The sequence below is a fragment of the Erinaceus europaeus genome, chromosome 4 (genome assembly GCF_950295315.1).
Source record: "Erinaceus europaeus chromosome 4, mEriEur2.1, whole genome shotgun sequence".
NCBI lineage: Eukaryota > Metazoa > Chordata > Mammalia > Eulipotyphla > Erinaceidae > Erinaceus > Erinaceus europaeus.
The window spans coordinates 143,409,767-143,428,866 of record NC_080165.1 but is presented as its reverse complement, the minus strand read 5'-3'; the positions used below and the strand labels follow the sequence as shown (position 1 = coordinate 143,428,866).

General features: G+C 43.4%; 1 protein-coding gene across 3 annotated transcripts in view; it reads left to right on the top strand.

The window, feature by feature from the left end:
- The window catches only part of SOBP (sine oculis binding protein homolog), a 255,276-nt gene that overhangs the window by 119,121 nt on the left and 117,055 nt on the right, over positions 1 to 19,100 (top strand). For 2 of the 3 annotated variants that reach the window (XM_060190676.1, XM_060190675.1), the window contains exon 5: positions 7,556 to 7,651. The exons of the other annotated variant lie outside the window; for it this stretch is intronic. In XM_060190676.1, coding sequence (XP_060046659.1) covers positions 7,556 to 7,651 — 96 coding nt within the window. The remainder of the gene's footprint in view (positions 1 to 7,555; positions 7,652 to 19,100) is intronic. 3 annotated transcript variants of the gene reach the window in all.

Below are 19,100 nucleotides of genomic sequence, written 5' to 3'. Positions count from 1 at the left end.
GTATCGGAGTATCTTGGAGAAGCCGAGCCTTAATTTTTGTTGTTGTCTTCTTTTTGCCTCCAGGGTTATCGCAGGGGCTTGGTGCCTGCCCTACGAATTCCACTGCTCCTGGTGGCCATTTTTTTTGATTTTAAAAAAAAAATTTTATTGGCTAGGACAGAGAGAAATTAGGGGTGAGGGGAGAGGAACACAGAAAGGGAGGTCACTGCTTGTGAAGCAACCCCCCCTGCAGGTGGGGAGCTGGGGGTTCGAATCGGGATCCTTGCGCTTCATACTATGTGCCCTTAACTTGGGGCGCCACCGCCTGGCCCCCCCATCCTTAATTTGTAATTCACTCTTTCTATTTCTCATACAATATTTTCAGTGTTTTTTCTTCTTGTTGATCATAGTTTCACCTTTCTTCTGTTCATGTAGGTTGAGCACATTCAATTTGTGATTATTTCAAATGTTACCCACTCTTCTGTTGATGGCCACTTGGTGATATTCATGTTTTATTCTGTCAACTATGATGCAAATTCTTATTTTTCTGATTAAAAAAAAAATTCCAGGAAAGGGAGCTGGGGAGATAGCTCAGTGTTAGAGCACAGGACATGTGTACCTCCGACCCCAGGGTCCATCCCTGGCCAAATGCAGAGCTGAGCAGTTGTACTCTATAAAAGTAAAATTATTAGGGACCAGGAAATAGTTTACCTGGTAGAGGGCACCCTGACCAGGCATTAGGACCCGGCTTTAATCCACTGGCACGACACGTTATGTGGGGCGTGGTGCCCATCTACCCATCAGGCTGGATCTCTGTCCTCCATGGATGGTGGAGCAATGATACGGTGTCTCTCTTCTTTCTGTTTCTCCCTATACCTACCTCTCTTTGCAATCAGAAGAGGGGGAAAATGTCAGGAGGGAGCAGTGGAAATGAACATGTGCAAGACCCTTAAGCAAGAAAGAAAAATCTTTATGGGGGTCGGGCGGTGGCGCAGTGGGTTAAGCGCATGTGGCGCAAAGCACAGGGACCGGCGTAAGGATCCCGGTTCGAGCCCCCGGCTCCCCACCTGCAGGGGAGTCGCTTCACAGGCGGTGAAGCGGGTCTGCAGGTGTCTATCTTTCTCTCCCCTTCTCTGTCTTCCCCTCCTCTCTCCATTTCTGTCTGTCCTATCCAACAACGAATTGCGTCAACAAGGGCAATAATAATAACCACAGCGAGGCTACAACAAGGGCAACAAAAGGGGGGAAAAATGGCCTCCAGGAGCGGTGGATTCATGATGCAGGCACCGAGCCCAGCAATAACCCTGGAGGAGGAAAAAAAAAAAAAAAAAGAAAAATCTTTAAAAGGGATGGGTAGAGATAGCATAATAATTATGCAAAATGCCCGGGGCTCCAAGGCCCTCCTGGTTTCATCACCAGCACACTGTCATAAGCCAGGGCTGAGCAGTGCTCTGATAAAAATATAATCAAACAAAACAAAGCAATTTTTCAGGAGAAGTTGGCAGGAGAGATGAAATCTAGTTTAGCCTAAACATGGGCTAAAGGGCAGAAACCTGATCAGAAAGAACTGGGCACTCAGGAGGAATGGACACTGAGGAGCTGACCCTCTGAGATAATAATGACCAGGTGGTCACTCGAGTGGGACTGGCAGGCCTCCTTGTGTCTCTGCAGCCCATGACTTGTGCTAGCCGCCCTTCGCTGAGGGGCAGAGAAACTGGGAGGCCCTCTATGTCAGGTTCACGAAGAGTCTCACAGTACTCTGAAAGCTACCAAATGACAGCTTCCACAAGAGGATGTGTTCACACATTTGAGAAAGGAAGGAAGGAAAGATAGACGAAAAACGGGAGACAGGAAAATGAAACACCAAGAGTTTTTCAGAAGTGCTGTTCCTAGGCTTTTAGCTTGAATGTTGAAAAGAAATTCTGTTACCTCTGGTCCAAAAAAAAAAAAAGTTAAAAATATACCGTTTTTCTCTCCACAACTATTCATCTCAAAACTTCCTCCCACAACTTTGAGATGCAGAATTTTTGATGTAATGACACCACATGTGTGAGCTGACATGTGCTACATCTGCTGCAGTATTGGGAAGTCAAGTCTGGAAACTGCAGTGTTCTCCCAGCTCAGATTGTAGGCAGAACCTTTTCTTGTGTTCAGTAGAAATTTGAAATCACAATGACATGGAGGTGTAAATGCTCAGGCATCACCAGGAGGCATTAACTCCAGAAACCTAATTATCTTTCCACTTAAATGACAAGTGTTAACCTTTTTTTGTTGAATAAGGAACACCTCACTTTTCTGGAGTTGGCCTGGGAGACTGTCTCTTGAATTTTACACATTTTCTAAAGCACCCCACCCCCCCTCCGGAGGAAAAAAAAATAATGAGTGTGCTTGACATTTATAGGACACCAAGGCTTTGATAAAGAGGAACAAGTGATTCCTTTGAAAGAGAAAACAGGTTTGCTTCCTATAATAATCAAAATGAAAAGTGAATTAATGATGATTCACAGGGAAAGAGAAGTGAAAGCCAGGTTTAATTCATAAGTTTCTGCAGTAGAGAACTAGTCTAAGTATCTTTCACGATCTAATATTAATTTAAATGCCAGATATGGCTTTAATATTGTGTTCCATGATTCAGGGCTCACACAGGGCTCCCTGAGGGGGCCATGGGCTCCCTCTGTCTACCTACCTTGATGTGCCATGGTTTGCCACTGAAATCGGGGTGGAATCGGCAGTTAGCAAGAAAGGGAACATCCCTTGCAGTTCAACCAAAGGCTTATTTTATGGCAGGAAGTGAAGCTTTCTTCAACTAATAGATCAAAAAACACCCTTTTGGCCTGACAACTCCACTGGTAGTAAAATGCAAAGTAATAACAATTTCCTTTTTTGTTTTTCTTCATATTTGATTCACACATCTAGCAAAGTCAGTCAGCTCACTAAAGCCACTGAAGTAGAGACACACGAGAGGCCTAGTCAGTGACACGTCTTTAGAGCTGGTCTCTCCAGAGCAGTCGGGCACAGCGTCACAGATCTCTTGTCCCTCACCCTCTCACCCTCAGATACCACAAGGGTGTTTGCCTGAGATGGGCAACTGGAGGAAACTGAAGAGCAACTGTAAGGCCACTTCAAGTCAGCCTTCGTTGATTAATACCAGACCTCATGATTCAGGGCTCACTCAGGGCTCCTGTCTACCCACCTTGATAAGCCATAGTTTGCCACCCAAGTGGGGGTGGAATTGAGTTTGACCTTGAGACTATGGTGTGAAGGACAGGGGTCCCGTGCAGAATAAGGCATTGGTTTCTCAGAGGCTGTCAGATATCCTAAGTTATTCCATATGTGGGCAAGAACGTTGCTATGGATTTTTGCCTAGCATTGCTGTGAAGTCTCTATGGAGTGATCACAGTTCTCACTCCTGCATGGCACCGGGCCAGAAAATCAGTGGTGAGATGCCAGACAAGATCACTGCCCTTCAGAAGCTTGGGTTCTGTTTGTTTGTTTGTTTTAAGATAGGGACAGAAAAATATCACCATATTGTAGAGTTGCACCTGTGTCAACCTCAGGAGATGACATAGTGAAGCTATTTTTTTTTTTAATTGGAGAAGACCAAGAAGGTCTTTTTGAGGAAGATTACTTTTCCTAGGCAGTTCTAAGATTATTTGCTACACTAGAAACTAGGAAGGAAAGAAAGTAGAGGGGTGGGGGAATAGAATATTTTGTCCACAAGAGGCAACTCATGTAACCTCTTGAATCTTTAGAGTAAGACCCGTCTCAGGAGTCATATGCTATTTCCTGGTATTGTATGGTATTTCACACTAGAGGCCAGGGCCATGGTTGGAGATTATTCTGCTAACTCTGCCAAGAACTTCCTCTTGATATCTGTGTGCACTGTCATTACACCAGTGGTTCTCAGCCCTGCCTGTATATTACTTTCACTCAAGAACTTGAAAAATATCAGGCCAGGTGGTGGCACACCTGGTTAAGCACACACATCACAGTGCACAAGGACCCAGGTTCAAGTCTCTGGTCCCCAACCTGCAGGGGGAAAGCTTCATGAGTGAAGCAGGGCTGCAGGTGTCTCTTTGTCTCTCTCCCTCTCTATCTCCCCCTCCCCTTTAAATTTCTCTCTGTCTCTATCCAATAATAAAAATAAATTTAAAAAATTTTAAAAAGAACTTGGGGAGTCAGGCGGTAGTGCAGCGGGCTAAGCACAGGTGGCACAAAGCGCAAGGACCAGCGTAAGGATCCCGGTTTGAGCCCCCCGGCTCCCCACCTGCAGGGGATTCATTCGCTTCACAGGCAGTGAAGCAGGTCTGCAGGTGTCTATCTTTCTCTCCCCCTCTGTCTTCCCCTCCTCTCTCCATTTCTCTCTGTCCTGTCCAACAACAACGACAACAATAACAACGATAATAACTACAGCAATAAAACAACAAGGGCAACAAAAGGGAATAAATAAATAAATAAATATTAAAAGAAAAGAACTTGAAAAATAGCCAGGCCCAGTGCACAGTGGCAGAGAAAGACTTAAAGCTGGTGGTGAGAGTTACACGCAGACTGTTGTCATGTGAGATAACACACTGCACCTGTGTGCCAACAGCTCAACTATAATCCACTGTTCCCCCAATGAAATGACTCGAAGGAAAAAAAAATCTAGGCCCAATCAAATTAGTATCTTGGAAGGTTGGGAGGAAGAAAGAGTCAAAGATCACTATGTTTAAAAATCAACCCAGAGGGTTCGAATATGCAGCCAGAGTAGGAAACTACTGTCTTGACTGAATGCACTTAAGTCCATCTAGTTTGTAATCATAATTAAACATTTCATCGAAGAAGCCTTCACGATGCAAAGAGAATCACACTGATGAGAAGTGTGTGAGTGCTGAGTGTGCACACACATCGAGGTGGTGTTCCGAGGTCTCGCTGCCTGTGTTTTCCATCTCTGTGGTGTGTGGTGGAAATGCAGTAAATGCCTAAAGGATGGGATTTCTTGGACTCTAGAATCAGGGTGATTGTCAGAGGTAGACCATTCCCAGGGGCCATGGGGCTTTGCAAAGACAATTTGATGCAATAAAGACGCAAGTTTCTCCTTTCTTTCTCCACTGCCAGTCGCCCAAGTCCCCCTCTCCTCTCTCCTCCACTGCTGCTTTATTTAGCCTCATAAGTGATGAGACTTTTTAAGAAGTCTGTGGCCCCTTTGAGGAGACATATTCAAGTCATAGATAATGGAGTCTTTTTCCCCCTTTGAAAACACAGAAAGCATTTACCTTGCATGTAAGTGGAATGAACGTATTTTTGCCACTAATGTTGAAAATATCTCCAGGCATCTGCTGTGTATGAATGTGTATACATAGTACATGCATAATAAACATAATCCACCTTATGAATATTTATACACAAGATACACACATACATATATTGACTATAGACATACATATGTAAATAGTAGCCCTTGTAGACTATATGCAAAGTATGTTTCCAAGCATATGTATCATAGTGCATCAAGATAGTAAACCTTCTACCCAATTTGGCATGTTGTGAGGTAGCATTTTCTACAAAGTTGTTTATGGTAGGGTCTAGCTACTATATGTCAGTGAGGTGGAGTTTGCTTTCCCACCTTGTTACTTTATAATGTCTTTGTAACAGCCAAAAATAAGGCACTGGGCATGACAGAGTAAGAAAGATGAATTCAGTGACCCGCCTTGGAGAGATCTGGCACAGGGTGACATCAAAATCCAGTCGTGTAGAGTATGACGTCCTCATTGCCCCTTGGCTGCTTAGTCTTGCTCACATCTGCCTCCGATGGCCACACTCTGCTTTAACACAGGCCCCATTGTATTAACTTCAGCTTATCATGATACTGTGACAAAGTGGACTTGACACATCAGGGAGAAGGAACATCACTGGGTTCAATCCCTGCATAGTCATTAGATACGAACATCACACCTTTCCCCTCCGCTGTCATATATAGTTCAGTCCTATAATTACATTTTGATTTGACTCTGCTGTGGTAGGGGAGAAAAGTCACATAAAGAGGCATCAGATCTCAGGGATGCTTATAAATCTCAAAAAATGAAACCAAAAGTGGAGTAATCTCTTCTCCCACCACCCCCCCCCCCAAAGATCACTGCCTGCGACATTCTACTTCGAAAGTCCAGCCAGTCCTTCCAGCATCCATCGTCTTTGAGATAAGTAGCAGAGACCTTCACTAAAAGCAAGCGTGTGCGCGCCATAGTGTGCGGAGCGTGAGCCCCTTAGGAGACAATTGCCAGTCTAGGTGGCGAACTCTGAGTGACGCTTGTCAGTAGGCAGACTCAGCTCCATTAAAGGACTGTCAGCGCTGTCACCATCGAGCACAGTTGTGTGCTTCCTGTTTTCTCCCCCTCAATCCATAACATCACAACAGGTAGTTCTCAGCTGTTTGCTTGGTGCCAGACATACATTTAGTCTAAAGAGACGGCAGATAGAAGTACCCGCTGCTTCCTGTGCGACTTTCCCTGGGCCTCTCTCCTTTTTTCCTACTTCACTCGGACTTTTTAAAATCAGCTGGCAGGGAGCCAGAAGCTCATCATTTTAATGCAGTGCAAAATGAAATATGCATAATTACATGCAAGCCATATGTGAGGGAGACAGCTCAGCTGTGAATTTCAGGAGGCCAGGAGAGAGAGAGAGAGAGAGAGAGAGAGAGAGAGAGAGAGAGAAAGAGAGGAAGGAGGGAGGAGTGAGAGAGCGAGAGAGCGAGATGCTAGCTAGGATGAGATGAGAGCAGAGCAGAGTGCAAGTGTCACCCAAATGCCCAAATGAACGGTTTAATGAGTGTGAGCAGACACGCCTCTTTTCACCTACCTCTCACTTCTCTTCAACTCCAAACCAGAAACTGCTGGAGATTAGAAAGAGAAACTATGCACTTGGTATTGCTAATGGGTTCTGTTAATGTATCCATTTAAGCTTCAGCTTTCTTAATTAACAGTAGATCAAAGTAACCAGCACTTTTAATGCAGCTTCTTAATTAAATCTATTTTTCACTGCATTTGATTGAAGAATCATTGTTCTCACGAGATCATTGCTCCTTTTAGATCTTTATTTAAAAATCAAGGGGAATCAGTTCATCCCTAATAGTATTACAGTGCAAGATATAATTATTGCAATTTGCTTTTCTTATGGCCGTGCTGTTAGAATTTTATAAAAGTGCATTATCTCGAGATTGCTTAAGCATGCCAAAAAGTTTAAACACGTATGTATGTCATGTAATCCTAAATGTGCAACAGACCTCACTGGGAGATAACATGGTGGTATCTTCCCAAAAAAAAAAAAAAAACTTTTTAATTTTGGTTTGCTTCATATCATTTTTCAAAAATTCCACCACAATGAATTTGCATGTTCAGATAATTAAACTATGTGGGGGAAAAAAAAAAATCCCAAATTTTGATGATCTAAAAGGCGTACTGCGTATTTAAACAAACTTCTTAATAATGTTGTTATTTCTGGGTTCCCGTTTGTTTAATGATCTGAGCTGTTATGCTTTTAGCTTTTTTTTTTTCTTCCATTATTTGTAAGTCCCTAAATAGGCCATTATATTTCCCTTCAGGCTAGAGATGAAGATGGACATGCTGAAAATTGTCCCCAGCAGCACTATGCTAAGGAAACTCCAAGGCTTGCCTTCAAGAATAACTGCGAACTACTTGTAAGAATAACACACTTACAACAAGTCTAGAATGTTACGTTAGCCCAGTGTAAACAGTTTTTGAAAGGGTTTGTTCATTATTACATAATTTATGAAGTATTATAGTTTTTTTCTGTATAGAGTTCTAAATGCTAATTCTGATATCACTGAATATTAAGTATAAGATCTCAAATTGTGTGCTCAGCTTTTGTATCTGACTATAGAGCTTGAATGGCCCTGTCTTTATTAGCTGATTTTTATGTAGCAGCATAAAAACAGACATGTGGAGAATGACAATTCTACTTAAAAGCTAAAGCAAGATAGTTGATATATACAGTTTGGGAAAAAATCAAAAACAAACCAAACCCCAATCGCTCCCTAAATTTACGCCTTCTTGTACTTCCTAGTTGTACACTATTTTAGGAGACAACATGGTAATGTTTTGTTCTGCAGGGAAAGATAGCAGAGTTGACATGCAGTACTCCCTTTAGACTTCAAACATTCCTGCACTCCCTTGCCAGGCACTTTCAACTCTGCTGTGCAGAAGAAGCCCAAGCAAGGGCAGGATGGAGGGGTGTTGACCAGTGGCGAGAGAGTGGCTATCAGCTGTGACAGGGACTCTGTTCCAACGCAGGGTTAATTTGTTGTTCTTTTAGCAGTTACAGCTAGACAAGAGGAAAAGCAAACAGGAATGCCTATTATATTTCTATTAAATGACTCTGTTGGGACCTAATGTTCTTGATTAGCTTTTGAAAATGAGTGTTCCGCAATGCATTTTCTGTTTACCTAAAGTAAACAGAGAATGAATTGTCATTTATTTAGAGTTTTAAACACTGCTCTTGAAAAAGATGCCTTATGAGGGAACTAGCTACGTTGTCCCTAAATGTTCTTTTCTTTTTTCAGTCGCATTAAAACAAAAACATTTGCTCCAACGAAAGAAAAACACTGAAAGATAATGAGGATGCTCAGTTGTTACACTTTTGAGGTAGTCTCGTTTCTGTTGGGTTTTTTTTGGCAGAACACAGCTCAGATCTGCCAGGCCTCTGCATTAGGAAATCCCACATGTAACAGTCTTTGGACTCAGCTCTGATACCAACTGTTCACTTAAAACAAAGTGTCCAAAGAGCAGGAGAAGAGAGGCAAATACAGTTCTTATACATTCTAGCAGCAGCTGGATGCTGACAGCCGGAAGCCCCTTCCCCCATCCCCCCCCTCCCCCCAGTCCCAGACCCCCATCACTATACTCAAGGTGGCAGCACCACTCTTTCTGTGTGGAGTCTCTTGATTGGTCAGTCACAGGCAAATTTGCTGCTTATAAATGCATTTTTTTTCTTAAAAAATTAAACTATTCCTTATGTTTTATATTAGGGTTCTTAAAATTCTCAGAACTGATAATATAACTTATTTTAGGGGTGCCCTTTTCATTCATTTTTGTTTTCACAGTTTGCTCCAAAAACTATGTTTATCTGGCAGAAAGCTTTAGGAACCATTTATGCCATGCTTTCAGAAATAGCTTGCCACATTGGGGAGAAATTGTTAAAAGGATTATTTCATATTTGATTTCCCCCCCTATTTACTAGAAAAACAAATGTGCTTGAGTCCTGATTGTCATCAACTGATACTGAAGGACATAAAACATACAGGAACATCTTCCCAGCTATTTTTAGAGAAAACTTATGTCTAGTCATTGTTATGCCTAAGTGCAATGGTTGACGTGTCGGCAGTGGTTCTGAGATACTGGTATGATCTTTGTGCTTCTAGTCACTGCCAGAAATGCCTTATTTTGGTCAGCATACTTTCTTTTTAAAAAATTTTTTTTATTTATACAAAGGAAATATTGATAAAACCATAGGATAAGAGGGGTACAACTCCACACAATTCCCACCACCAAAACTCTGTATCCCATCCCTTCCCCTGACAGCTTTCCTATTCTTTATCCCTCTGGGAGTATGGACCCAAGGTCATTGTGGGATGCAGAAGGTGGAAGGTCTGGCTTCTGTAATTGCTTCCCCGCTGAACATAGGTGTTGGCAGATGGATCCATACTCCCAACCTGTCTCTCTCTTTCCCTGGTAGGGTGGGGCTCTGAGGAAGCGGAGTTCCAGGCCATGTTGGTGGGGTTGTCTGTCCAGGGAAATCTGGTTGGCATCATGCTAGCATCTGGAACCTGGAGGTTGAAAAGAGAGTTAACATACAAAGCCAAACAAATTGTTGACCAATAATGGACCTAAAGGCTGGAATAGTGCAGATGAAGAGTTGGGAGGGGTCTCCATTTTGTTGCTAGCTAGTAGCCATATTTTAATTATATTCCAAAGGGCCTGTGGCGATACTAGTGTTTTTTGTTTGTTTGTTTGTTTTGTTTTGTTTTTCCTGAGCCTGAGATCTGGTATGCTGGTGGATTCTAATTATTGTCTGGGGAGATGATGTCATAGCTGGCAGAAGGACCAGAAAGATGGATCAGGGAAGAGAGTTACTCCCAAATATGGGAAGGTGCATAAATATTGTTGATGGTAAAAGTCAGTATACTGTCATATGATAACAGAGAGGAGAGGACGAAGAGAAAGGAACAAATACGCTTATTTCTCCAAAGAGAACTTTAATTTTTTTCCCCCCAGCGGTAACAATAGCAATGGTAGCTGTCTGGTTAGGAAGTCCTGAGGAATTATGCTATCTGAAAGAGACGGGTTCATTCTTAAGAGTGAGAGAGCAAGTCCTTGGAGTTTTCTTAAGGTAGCTTAGAGTACATTTTAAAAGTCTCCAAGAGAGAAGATAGCAAGATCTGCTCAGAGCGCTTCCTCAGCTTCAGAGTGGCCCGCCCGCCCATCTTGTATGGTTCCATCTTAAGAGCAGTGGGAGGTGTAGAAGGGTGGGGGGCGGTGTGTGGGATTCAGATGGTGTTTAGGTGAAAGCATTGAGGTCACAGGTCACTTCTTGACCTCCAGGTTTGCTGGAAGGCTAATCCTCTGTGTCACAGGTGGAGACAGAAAATGCCCTGGCTAGGTAGAAGGAACATTGCCTCTAACTTGATTATCGACTGTTGATGATCGCTGCCCTTCCCCCATCATCCCTGCCACAGCTTCTTGGAAGAGGGAAGAATATTAAGTAGCGTAAACAAAAGCTAAGTAAAATCGATGCCTGGAATACACAAGTATGTGTGTAATCAGAAGGCATTGGCTGATAGAGAAATCTGTGATGCAACTGTGGGTTTCCTATAGGGTATTGATTTTTTTTTTTAAATTTAAATCCCAAACTGTGATATGTGCCTTCACACTTAATGTACAACACAGATGACTAGATATTTAGCTTCGTGGCCAAGATTCTTAGGCTGGTGGTTGTGCAGCAGCTTCCTTATGCTTTTTACTAATCTTAAAAATGCAAAGCTGTCAAGATTATGTCAAGTGACATTAGGTTAAAAAAAAGTGAGTGCTGTTTGATAAGTAGCAGCCCAGTGTGGCCTCATCTGCCTCTTCAGAGATAAACACACACACACACACACACACACACACACACACACACTGTATTTTCCTGGCCTATTCGAGTTTATTCATTTATTTACATTTTGTTAGTGATTTTACATTGATTTACAGAATTATAAAATAAGACGGATCCAACTCTGCAGTGTTCCCCACTACCAGGGCTCTTGATCCCCAATCCCCTCCATTGTAAACTACAGCAGTTCTCCTAAGGTTGTAGATACGGCTTAGCTTAACTATTATTTCTGTAACTCTCTGTCTATACTTGTATGTATTTTCCCATTTTTTTCCCCCTTCGTCCCATCTTCTTTTCCTTTCCAAGTCACACCTAACCTATTACTACATCCGAATGTCCCTCCTTTTTTCCTCTTCTCTCTCTGGGTCCTGATGGAATTGGAGTTCAGAGCCCTCTGGTCATCTTCCCCTATCGTTTCTTTCCCACTGGGAGTATAGATCAAAATTGTTTTTGGAGTATAGAAGGTGGGAGTTCTGGCTTCTGTAACTGCTTCTCTGCTGGACATGGGCATTGGCAGGTTGACCAGACCCCCAGTCTGTTTCTGTCTTTACTTAGTGGGGCAGGGCTCTGGGGAGATGAGGTTCTGGGACACATTGATGGGGTCATCTGCCCAGAGAAGTCAGGATGGTGTCATGGTAGTGTCTGCAACTTGATGGCTGAAAGACAATAAAATGTAAGCAGGACTGCTGGGCTAGCATGGGGGTGCCTCTTCCCAGGCGCATACTCTCCGGGTTGGAGAGAACTCAACGGGAGCCAGCCTGGGCTGCTACTCACTCAGCGATGCAGGAGAGAGAGTCTTGAACTCGTGGCAGAGTGGTAATGCAGTGTCGTTATTGATCAGAGAGACAACGCTTTTATAGGATAGAACCGGAAGTGGCAAGTCGGAAATGGAAATGGCTAGGAAAGGGGGTGGAGAAAGGCAAAAGTGGGCTGGGAAGGTAGAAACTTCCTTAGCAACTGTTGTGATGGTTTTAACTGGTGGGATTAATGTTACCCTGCAGGTGGGGAGGGTCTCAAGATAGAAAGAAGATACATCAAAGGAATGGAATGGGTGGGGATTTTTCAGACAAAACAATGACTATGTAAATAGGCCATAGTATCAGGGTGGAGCAGGGAGAGCTGGCTTAATGCCGGACATCTCCCCCTTTCTTTTTATCTAATGGCCATAGTATCAGGAATGCAGGGTGCTTTGTGAGGCAGGGAGTCTGATAGGATGAGGCACACCTTTGGGGTTACTACTGTCCTTTCTTGCTCAACCTCTCGGTAGAGAGAGAGAGAGAGACTGGCAGGAAAGACACACTCCTCAGGTCAAGCCCTGCCAAGCTCAACCACATCCTCACAATTTCCTGACACAGGACAAAATGATTAATGAATAAGAACCAAAAAATAAGAATACAGCAGTTGAGAATAGGGATCTTAGGGTAGAAAAAAGTATGGAAGTCTACTTTAGGTATATTCCTAGGGGCCTATCACTATAATAGTTTTTGCCCAAGTTTGATAACTGGCATGGAATTGGACAGAAATATTGTCTGAGAAGATGGTGTAAATGTTGAGAAAAGGGATAGAAAGTTGGATTAGGGCAGAGAGTAGCTCCCAGTCTTGAAGGAAACCTATGAATCAAGTTTATTTTTTAAATTATTATTATTATTGACCAGTACAGTGCATAGCTCTGGTTTATGGTAGTACTGAGGATTGAACCTGGAACCTCAGAATCACAGGCGTGAAAGTCTTCTTGTGTAACCATTATGCTGTCTCTCCAGCTGAGTGCATGCTCAAGTATATGATGATCAAAGCAAATAGCTTTCAGTAAAAGAAGTTCTAGGAAATCACATCACATTAGTGCTCAAGTAATGTGGTTTGTAAGAACACAGCATTGATATCCAGCCACATTGCTGGCTGGCCTTTTACTTTTTCACTTCATTCTAGCAGGACTGGAAGACCTCTCATTCCACGTATTGTATGACTGGTGGGGTTTAGGTGAAGAGCTCTAGTGAGAGGAATGTAGCCATATTGGGGACTCATACCTTTTCAGTTTGGGGACTCACACCTTTTCAGTTTGGGGACTCACACCTTTTCAGTTCTCAAAGACTATTTGGGAGTAAGACCCTGCAGAATTATAGAAAAGTCTGAGCCTCTGGAGAGAGAAGACCTGAAGTTAGAAGGAAAGGGATGTGGGGAAGGTTTGGGGCCTACACCCCAAGTGTTCTCAGGGTCAACCCCGCAGACACCACTATATTTAAGAAGACTGTCAAGATCCAGTCAAAGAATAGTAATTGTTGCTGTAATGGGAATCTAGTGAGTCTTATACACATCTAAAGGTGTGTAAAACTATACCCTCTTAAATCAATGATATTGTGAACCAAAGATAAATCAATAATAAAATCATACCAGAAATAAGGTATTTTTTGTAGTGTAATTTAGTTGGAAAGAGATCAGGTTTAGGAGGTCAGAAATAAATAAGAGAATGGAGACTCAGGGGGAGAATCAGCCTGTCTTTCTGAGTTCCAGATTCCAGATCATCTCCTCATCAGAGTCTGACACCATTTGGTTTTTCCCTCAGGCTGTTAGGAGTATGGGGTTTGCAGGAGGGGCGGGGGAGACAGACCACAGCTGGGAGGCTAACTAAAAATAGCATCGTGAAAAATTCTTTCTGGTCACTTACAATGCCAGCATAGGGAGAAGATAAAAGCGATTTTTTGTTGTTGTGGCCTTGTAAGCAGAGTCAATGAGAAGGAGAGATGCTTAGACTATGGACAGACATTTCCATCTTCTCTCCTTGGGTGTGCAGATAGATGAATTGTAAGGGTCGGACATACACTTCAGGCAAAGCTGTTAATCCGGAGTTGCTCTGTATAGATGCAGTCCTCAATTAAGAAGACTTGGCTGTGGGTCGGGGAAATAGCTCACTCTCATAGTGCGCTGCTTTGGTATGTGCGTGACCCAGGTCTGAGCCCGTCGCCCACTATGTTGAAGGAATTTTTGATGCTGTAGGGTGTGTGTGTGTGTGTGCCTGTCTACCTTTTTAAATTTTTTAAATTATCTTTATTTGACAGAGACAGTCAGAACTTGAGAGGAAAGGTGGAGATAGAGAGAAAGAGAGACAGAGAGATACCTGCAGCCCTGCTTCACCAGTCACAGAGCCTTCCCCTTGCGGGTGGAGACTGGGGGTGCCTTGTGCACTGTAATACTGTAATGTGTACGCTTAACCAGGTGCACCACCACCTGGCCCCCCCATCTGTCTATCTACCTATCTATCTAAAAAACGCATTACTGCGTACCTTATATATTTATATGAGATTTACTAGGGTGTGACTGGGGGGGGGGGTACAGAAAAAGCCTCAACACCTTCCCTAAAGGAGCTTAGGACTCAATAGAAGGAACAGGCAGCATTTCACCTTTTGGAAGGCGCACATTCTGAAAGTTAAAACTCTGCCTCTGTTGCACTTTCATTTATAGCATATCACACTGGTGGCCTGAGGGTCACAGGGATAAAGGCCTAAAATCCACAGTGGCACATCCGGTTTTCCATCCCTTCACGTCACATGGGGTTCTTGTTTCATCTCTTGGGCTTCTCACAGCTACAGATCTTCGTCTTTAAAATGTGCTAGTCAAAGGCAATAACCTGAGAGAATATTTCGGGGCTGACAAGTGGTGACCGACTTCATGTGTGGAATGACATTCAGTACGTGCGGGCTGCTGGTGTTGCATCTCTTGTCCTCCTGCTTGTTATCATTACACAGTGAGCGGTGCCCCAGGAGAGCACCAGCAAAGTTTCGGGAGTACAAAGGAGAGCGAGAGTATTTCCATATGCAGTAATTAGAGACTTAACAAAGGAGACACTGAGGAAGACCTTCGTGGGTTGGGTTTTCACAGTCGTGGCTGGGGGAGGAAGCGCGAGGACTACTGCAAGCAGGGGAACACTGCACGGACAGAGTCAAAGGTGGAGGACGTGTAGGCCAGGCGAGCCACCCCTCAGCATCTCAAAGCCCTGAGAGTACAGAGCACATCTGCTGAGTGACGGCCCAGCACAGAGCCCATTGCTTTCCTCCCCCCTCCCCTCCCTCTCTCTGACAGTATGTGGCTGCCGCATATGGGCACATCAGTACCCCCATGACCCCTTTCACTCCCTCCCTCCCTGCCCAGAGTCCCTTGCTTTCCACAATATGCCCTCTCCACTCCAAGATTCACTTTGTGTTTTCCTTATCTGCTTTGTTTCTTAAGTTCCATTTGTAAGTGGGATCGTCTGGTAATTGCCCTTCTCTTATTTATTATTTATTTATATATAATATAGAGACAGAGTCAAAGAGAGAGAGAGAGAGAGTTTTTAGACTGTAGCATGGAAGCTTCCTTCAGTCCATTAGGGGCTGGGCTTGAACCTGGATCATACACATGGCAGAACAGCCCATTATCCAGTGAGCTATTCTGCTGCCCCCCAGTATGAATTTCAGTAACAGACAGCATCCTACCAAGTCTGTAGTAACTGTACTTTATAGGAATTCCTAATGCAGAGCCAGGGAGATGGTCTAGCAGTAGAGCATATGTCTGGGCTACCTGAAGGCCCCAGATTCACTCCCCAGAATTACACAGACCACAGCAGAGCTGTGCTCTAATCTCAGTTCCCCCCCCCCTCTCTGTCTCTATCTTTCCCCAGCCCCCTTCTCTCTTATAAAAATGAAGAAAGAAAAGTTCCTGTGGGTTTTTTTTTTTTTTTTTAGATTAAAATATAATTCATGCCATGTTGGGGATCAAACCCAGGGTCTTCGACATGCCTTCTGCCACTACCACTAACCCAAACTTCCCTGGCCCAGTTTTATTTTGTTTCACTTTATTTTATTTTTTTCCTGAAAGAGATGGCCAAACACAACATCGCCATTTATGGAGCCCTGCTTGTTTTGTCTTTGTTGTTCTCCTGCTTTGCTGGGAATCAAGCAGGCCCCCCTACTTGCAAGGTATGCACTCTGCTGCTCAGCCTCTTCTCTCGCTAAAGGTATTTTTTTTTTTTTATTTAAATTTTTAATTTAAGAAAGGATTAGTGAACAAAGGCATAAGGTAGGAGGGGTACGCTAAAGGTATTTTTAAGGAAAATGCTAGTATATGCAGAGCAGTGAGCCCAGCTTTAGTGACGATCAGCTGCCGGAGTTGGATGAAGCAAAGAGGCTTTTGCTAGTTTGTAAAGATGTTAGTATTCCACACCTGTGGCTGGAAAGAATTTCATGACATTGATTAAATTGGGAGTCGGAGCTTTGGGACCATGTATCTGCTACTAAAGACTTTTGGATATGAAATGTGCTTTCCCCTCCTTGTTCAGCGTAACCTTGGACAACCATACTCAGCATTCAAAGGGGGTTGGGGACTGCAATGCCGGTGATGATGCGAGGCTCTGGGACTCCTGGGTCCTCTGGTACTACATGTGTTTTTTTTAAAAAAACCAGGTCACTTTGCAGTTCAGCCAGCATGGCCACCCATCTGTTTTGTTCTCATCTCAGCAGTGGGGGTGGGGGGTGAGGGGGAGAAGGTAAGGGTGATTCGGCTCACTGTCTAGTATTAGCTGATGACAGAAACAGCTGCATTTCACCTGAAACTTGATATGCTTTCTTTTCTCCTCTCTTTGTACAAAGCTAGAGTGCTTCCATATTACTCTGCAGTAAGACATCTGCTTATTGACAGGGCTGGCTGTTCCTCCTCACCTAACCTGGACATCCTTTTGCTCAGGACAGGTCACAGGGAAGCCCAGATGTAGTCGCCTCTTCAAAATAGGTGAATTGATCAAAGGTCCTCCCATTCTGCCTTTAGCAGAAAGCCCGATTCATACCCCTATTCAATTTCAAAGGGTGCAGCATGTTGTCACGGTTACAGCTAGCAGTACAGACCCTTAAAATCAAAGTTCACGATGGCTTGGGTGATAGTTTACCCAGTACAATTAGGCCAGGGGTTTGAGTCCCAGCACCCCAGTGGGAGTGGGGAGGGGGACTCTACCAATGGTGAGGCAGTGCTGTGGTGTCTCTTCTTAATTGCTGTCTGTCTCTCTTCTCTCTGTACCTCTGGCTTTGTCTTGAAAACAAAGAAAAACAATTTTCCTGGGGTGCTAATTGGAGTGGAAATGCACATTCATGAGACCTCAGCACCACATTAAAAAAAAAAATCCTGGGAGCCAAGGTGGCAGTGCATCGGGTTAAGCACACGTGGCGCAGAGTGCAAGGACTGGCATAAGGATCCCGGTTCAAGCCCTCAGCTCCCCACCTGCAGGGGAGTCGCTTCACAGGTGGTGAAGCAGGTCTGCAGGTGTCTATCTTTCTCTCCCCCTCTCTGTTTTCCCCTCCTCTCTCTATTTTTCTCTGTCCCATCCAACAACAACAGCATCAATAAGAACAACAATAATAACTACAACAATAAAACAACAAGGGCAACAAAAGGGAAAATTAATTAATTAATTAATTAATATTTTTAAAAATCTTGGTGACATACTTGAACTCCCATCCCTTCAAGCTGACGTATCACATGATGCATGTGTATATAGTATGCAATGTACCCGTTTGCTGAAATACTATAGTATTTGTAAAATCCTCAAGTGTAAAATAGCCCAGAAAAAGCCCAGGGGCTGTCTGCTGTGTAGAGAGAGCTGACTGTGCCCACACTTCCTCCACCACCCTCCACATCCCTCCAGTCTGTGACTATGCATGGACTCCCACAGTTTTCTAAACTATGTTTTTTTTAAAGATTTTAAAAAATATTTATTCCCTTTGTTGCCCTTGTTGTTTTATTGTTGTAGTTATTGTTGTCATTGTTGTTGGATAGGACAGAGAGGAATGGAGAGAGGAGGGAAAGACAGAGACGGGGAGAGAAAGATAGACACTTGTAGACCTGCTTCACCGCCTGTGAAGCGACTCCCCTGCAGGTGGGGAGCCAGGGGCTCGAAATGGGATCCTTGTGACACCTGTCCTTGTGCATTGTGCCACCTGCGCTTAACCTGCTGCGCTACCGCCTGACTCCCCTAAACTATGTTTTTAAATAGAACTTTTTAGAGAGAAAAGGACCCACCTTAGACTAAGCAAAGGGACTGTTATAATAGAAGTGGTGCAGTTAGGTTTTTAAGACGGGCAGAGGGAACGGATTCTGTTTGAGCTAACACCATTTCATCTGTTCATCCTCCTCCTCCCATCAGTGCTCTTCCACCTTCCTCTCCAGCTGCATCTGTTGCCTCTCCATCTCCCTTCCTTTCTGTGACCACTTCATTGCTGCCCTATTCTCGTGGTTCAGAGCCTGCTTCTCCTGAACAGAACCCTTCTTGTTTCACAGCAGACCATCCTCTTTCATCTCCCACCTATGCAAGCCCTACTTTAATTCTCTTTTCAGTTTCTCCTTTTCTCCCTAAAATAGATGTACTCTGGAGCCAGACTGACTTTGGACTAGACTCAGGAATCTCATCATCTCACCCACTGACCATGTGTTCTTGGGCAAGTCATTCAATCTCTCTGTGTCTGTAGCCTTATCTATAAGATGAGAACAACAATCACTGCATATCCAGCAGGGCTAGTGTCCATCTAAGTGGATAAAAAACCATCTGGGGAACTCAGAACAGTACTTGGCTAACTCTGGCTTTCAGACAGTGTTGTTGTGATTCTGATTATGAAATTCCTTACAAAGATGCTTACTTACAGGCAAGTCACAAAATACCAGTTGGCCTTTTTTTTTTTTTTTTTTTTAACAATGCTTTATTTGAAAGTTTGGAGTATAGATACTTGCATGCAAAAGGCACACAGCTTAGTTATAAATAGTCAGAGGGATGAGGTGCATTATGTATATCATTCTTAGAGTTAAACTTTAAATATATATTAATATATATATATTTATTTATTTCAAGGAAGTTTTTCTATGGGATCCAAAAAATACCTTTATCTTGCTACCGCTTAGTGGTAAAATTGTTAATCTTAGAAATATGAAACTAAGAAAATAAATGCAAAGAAGAAGGGAAAATATCATTT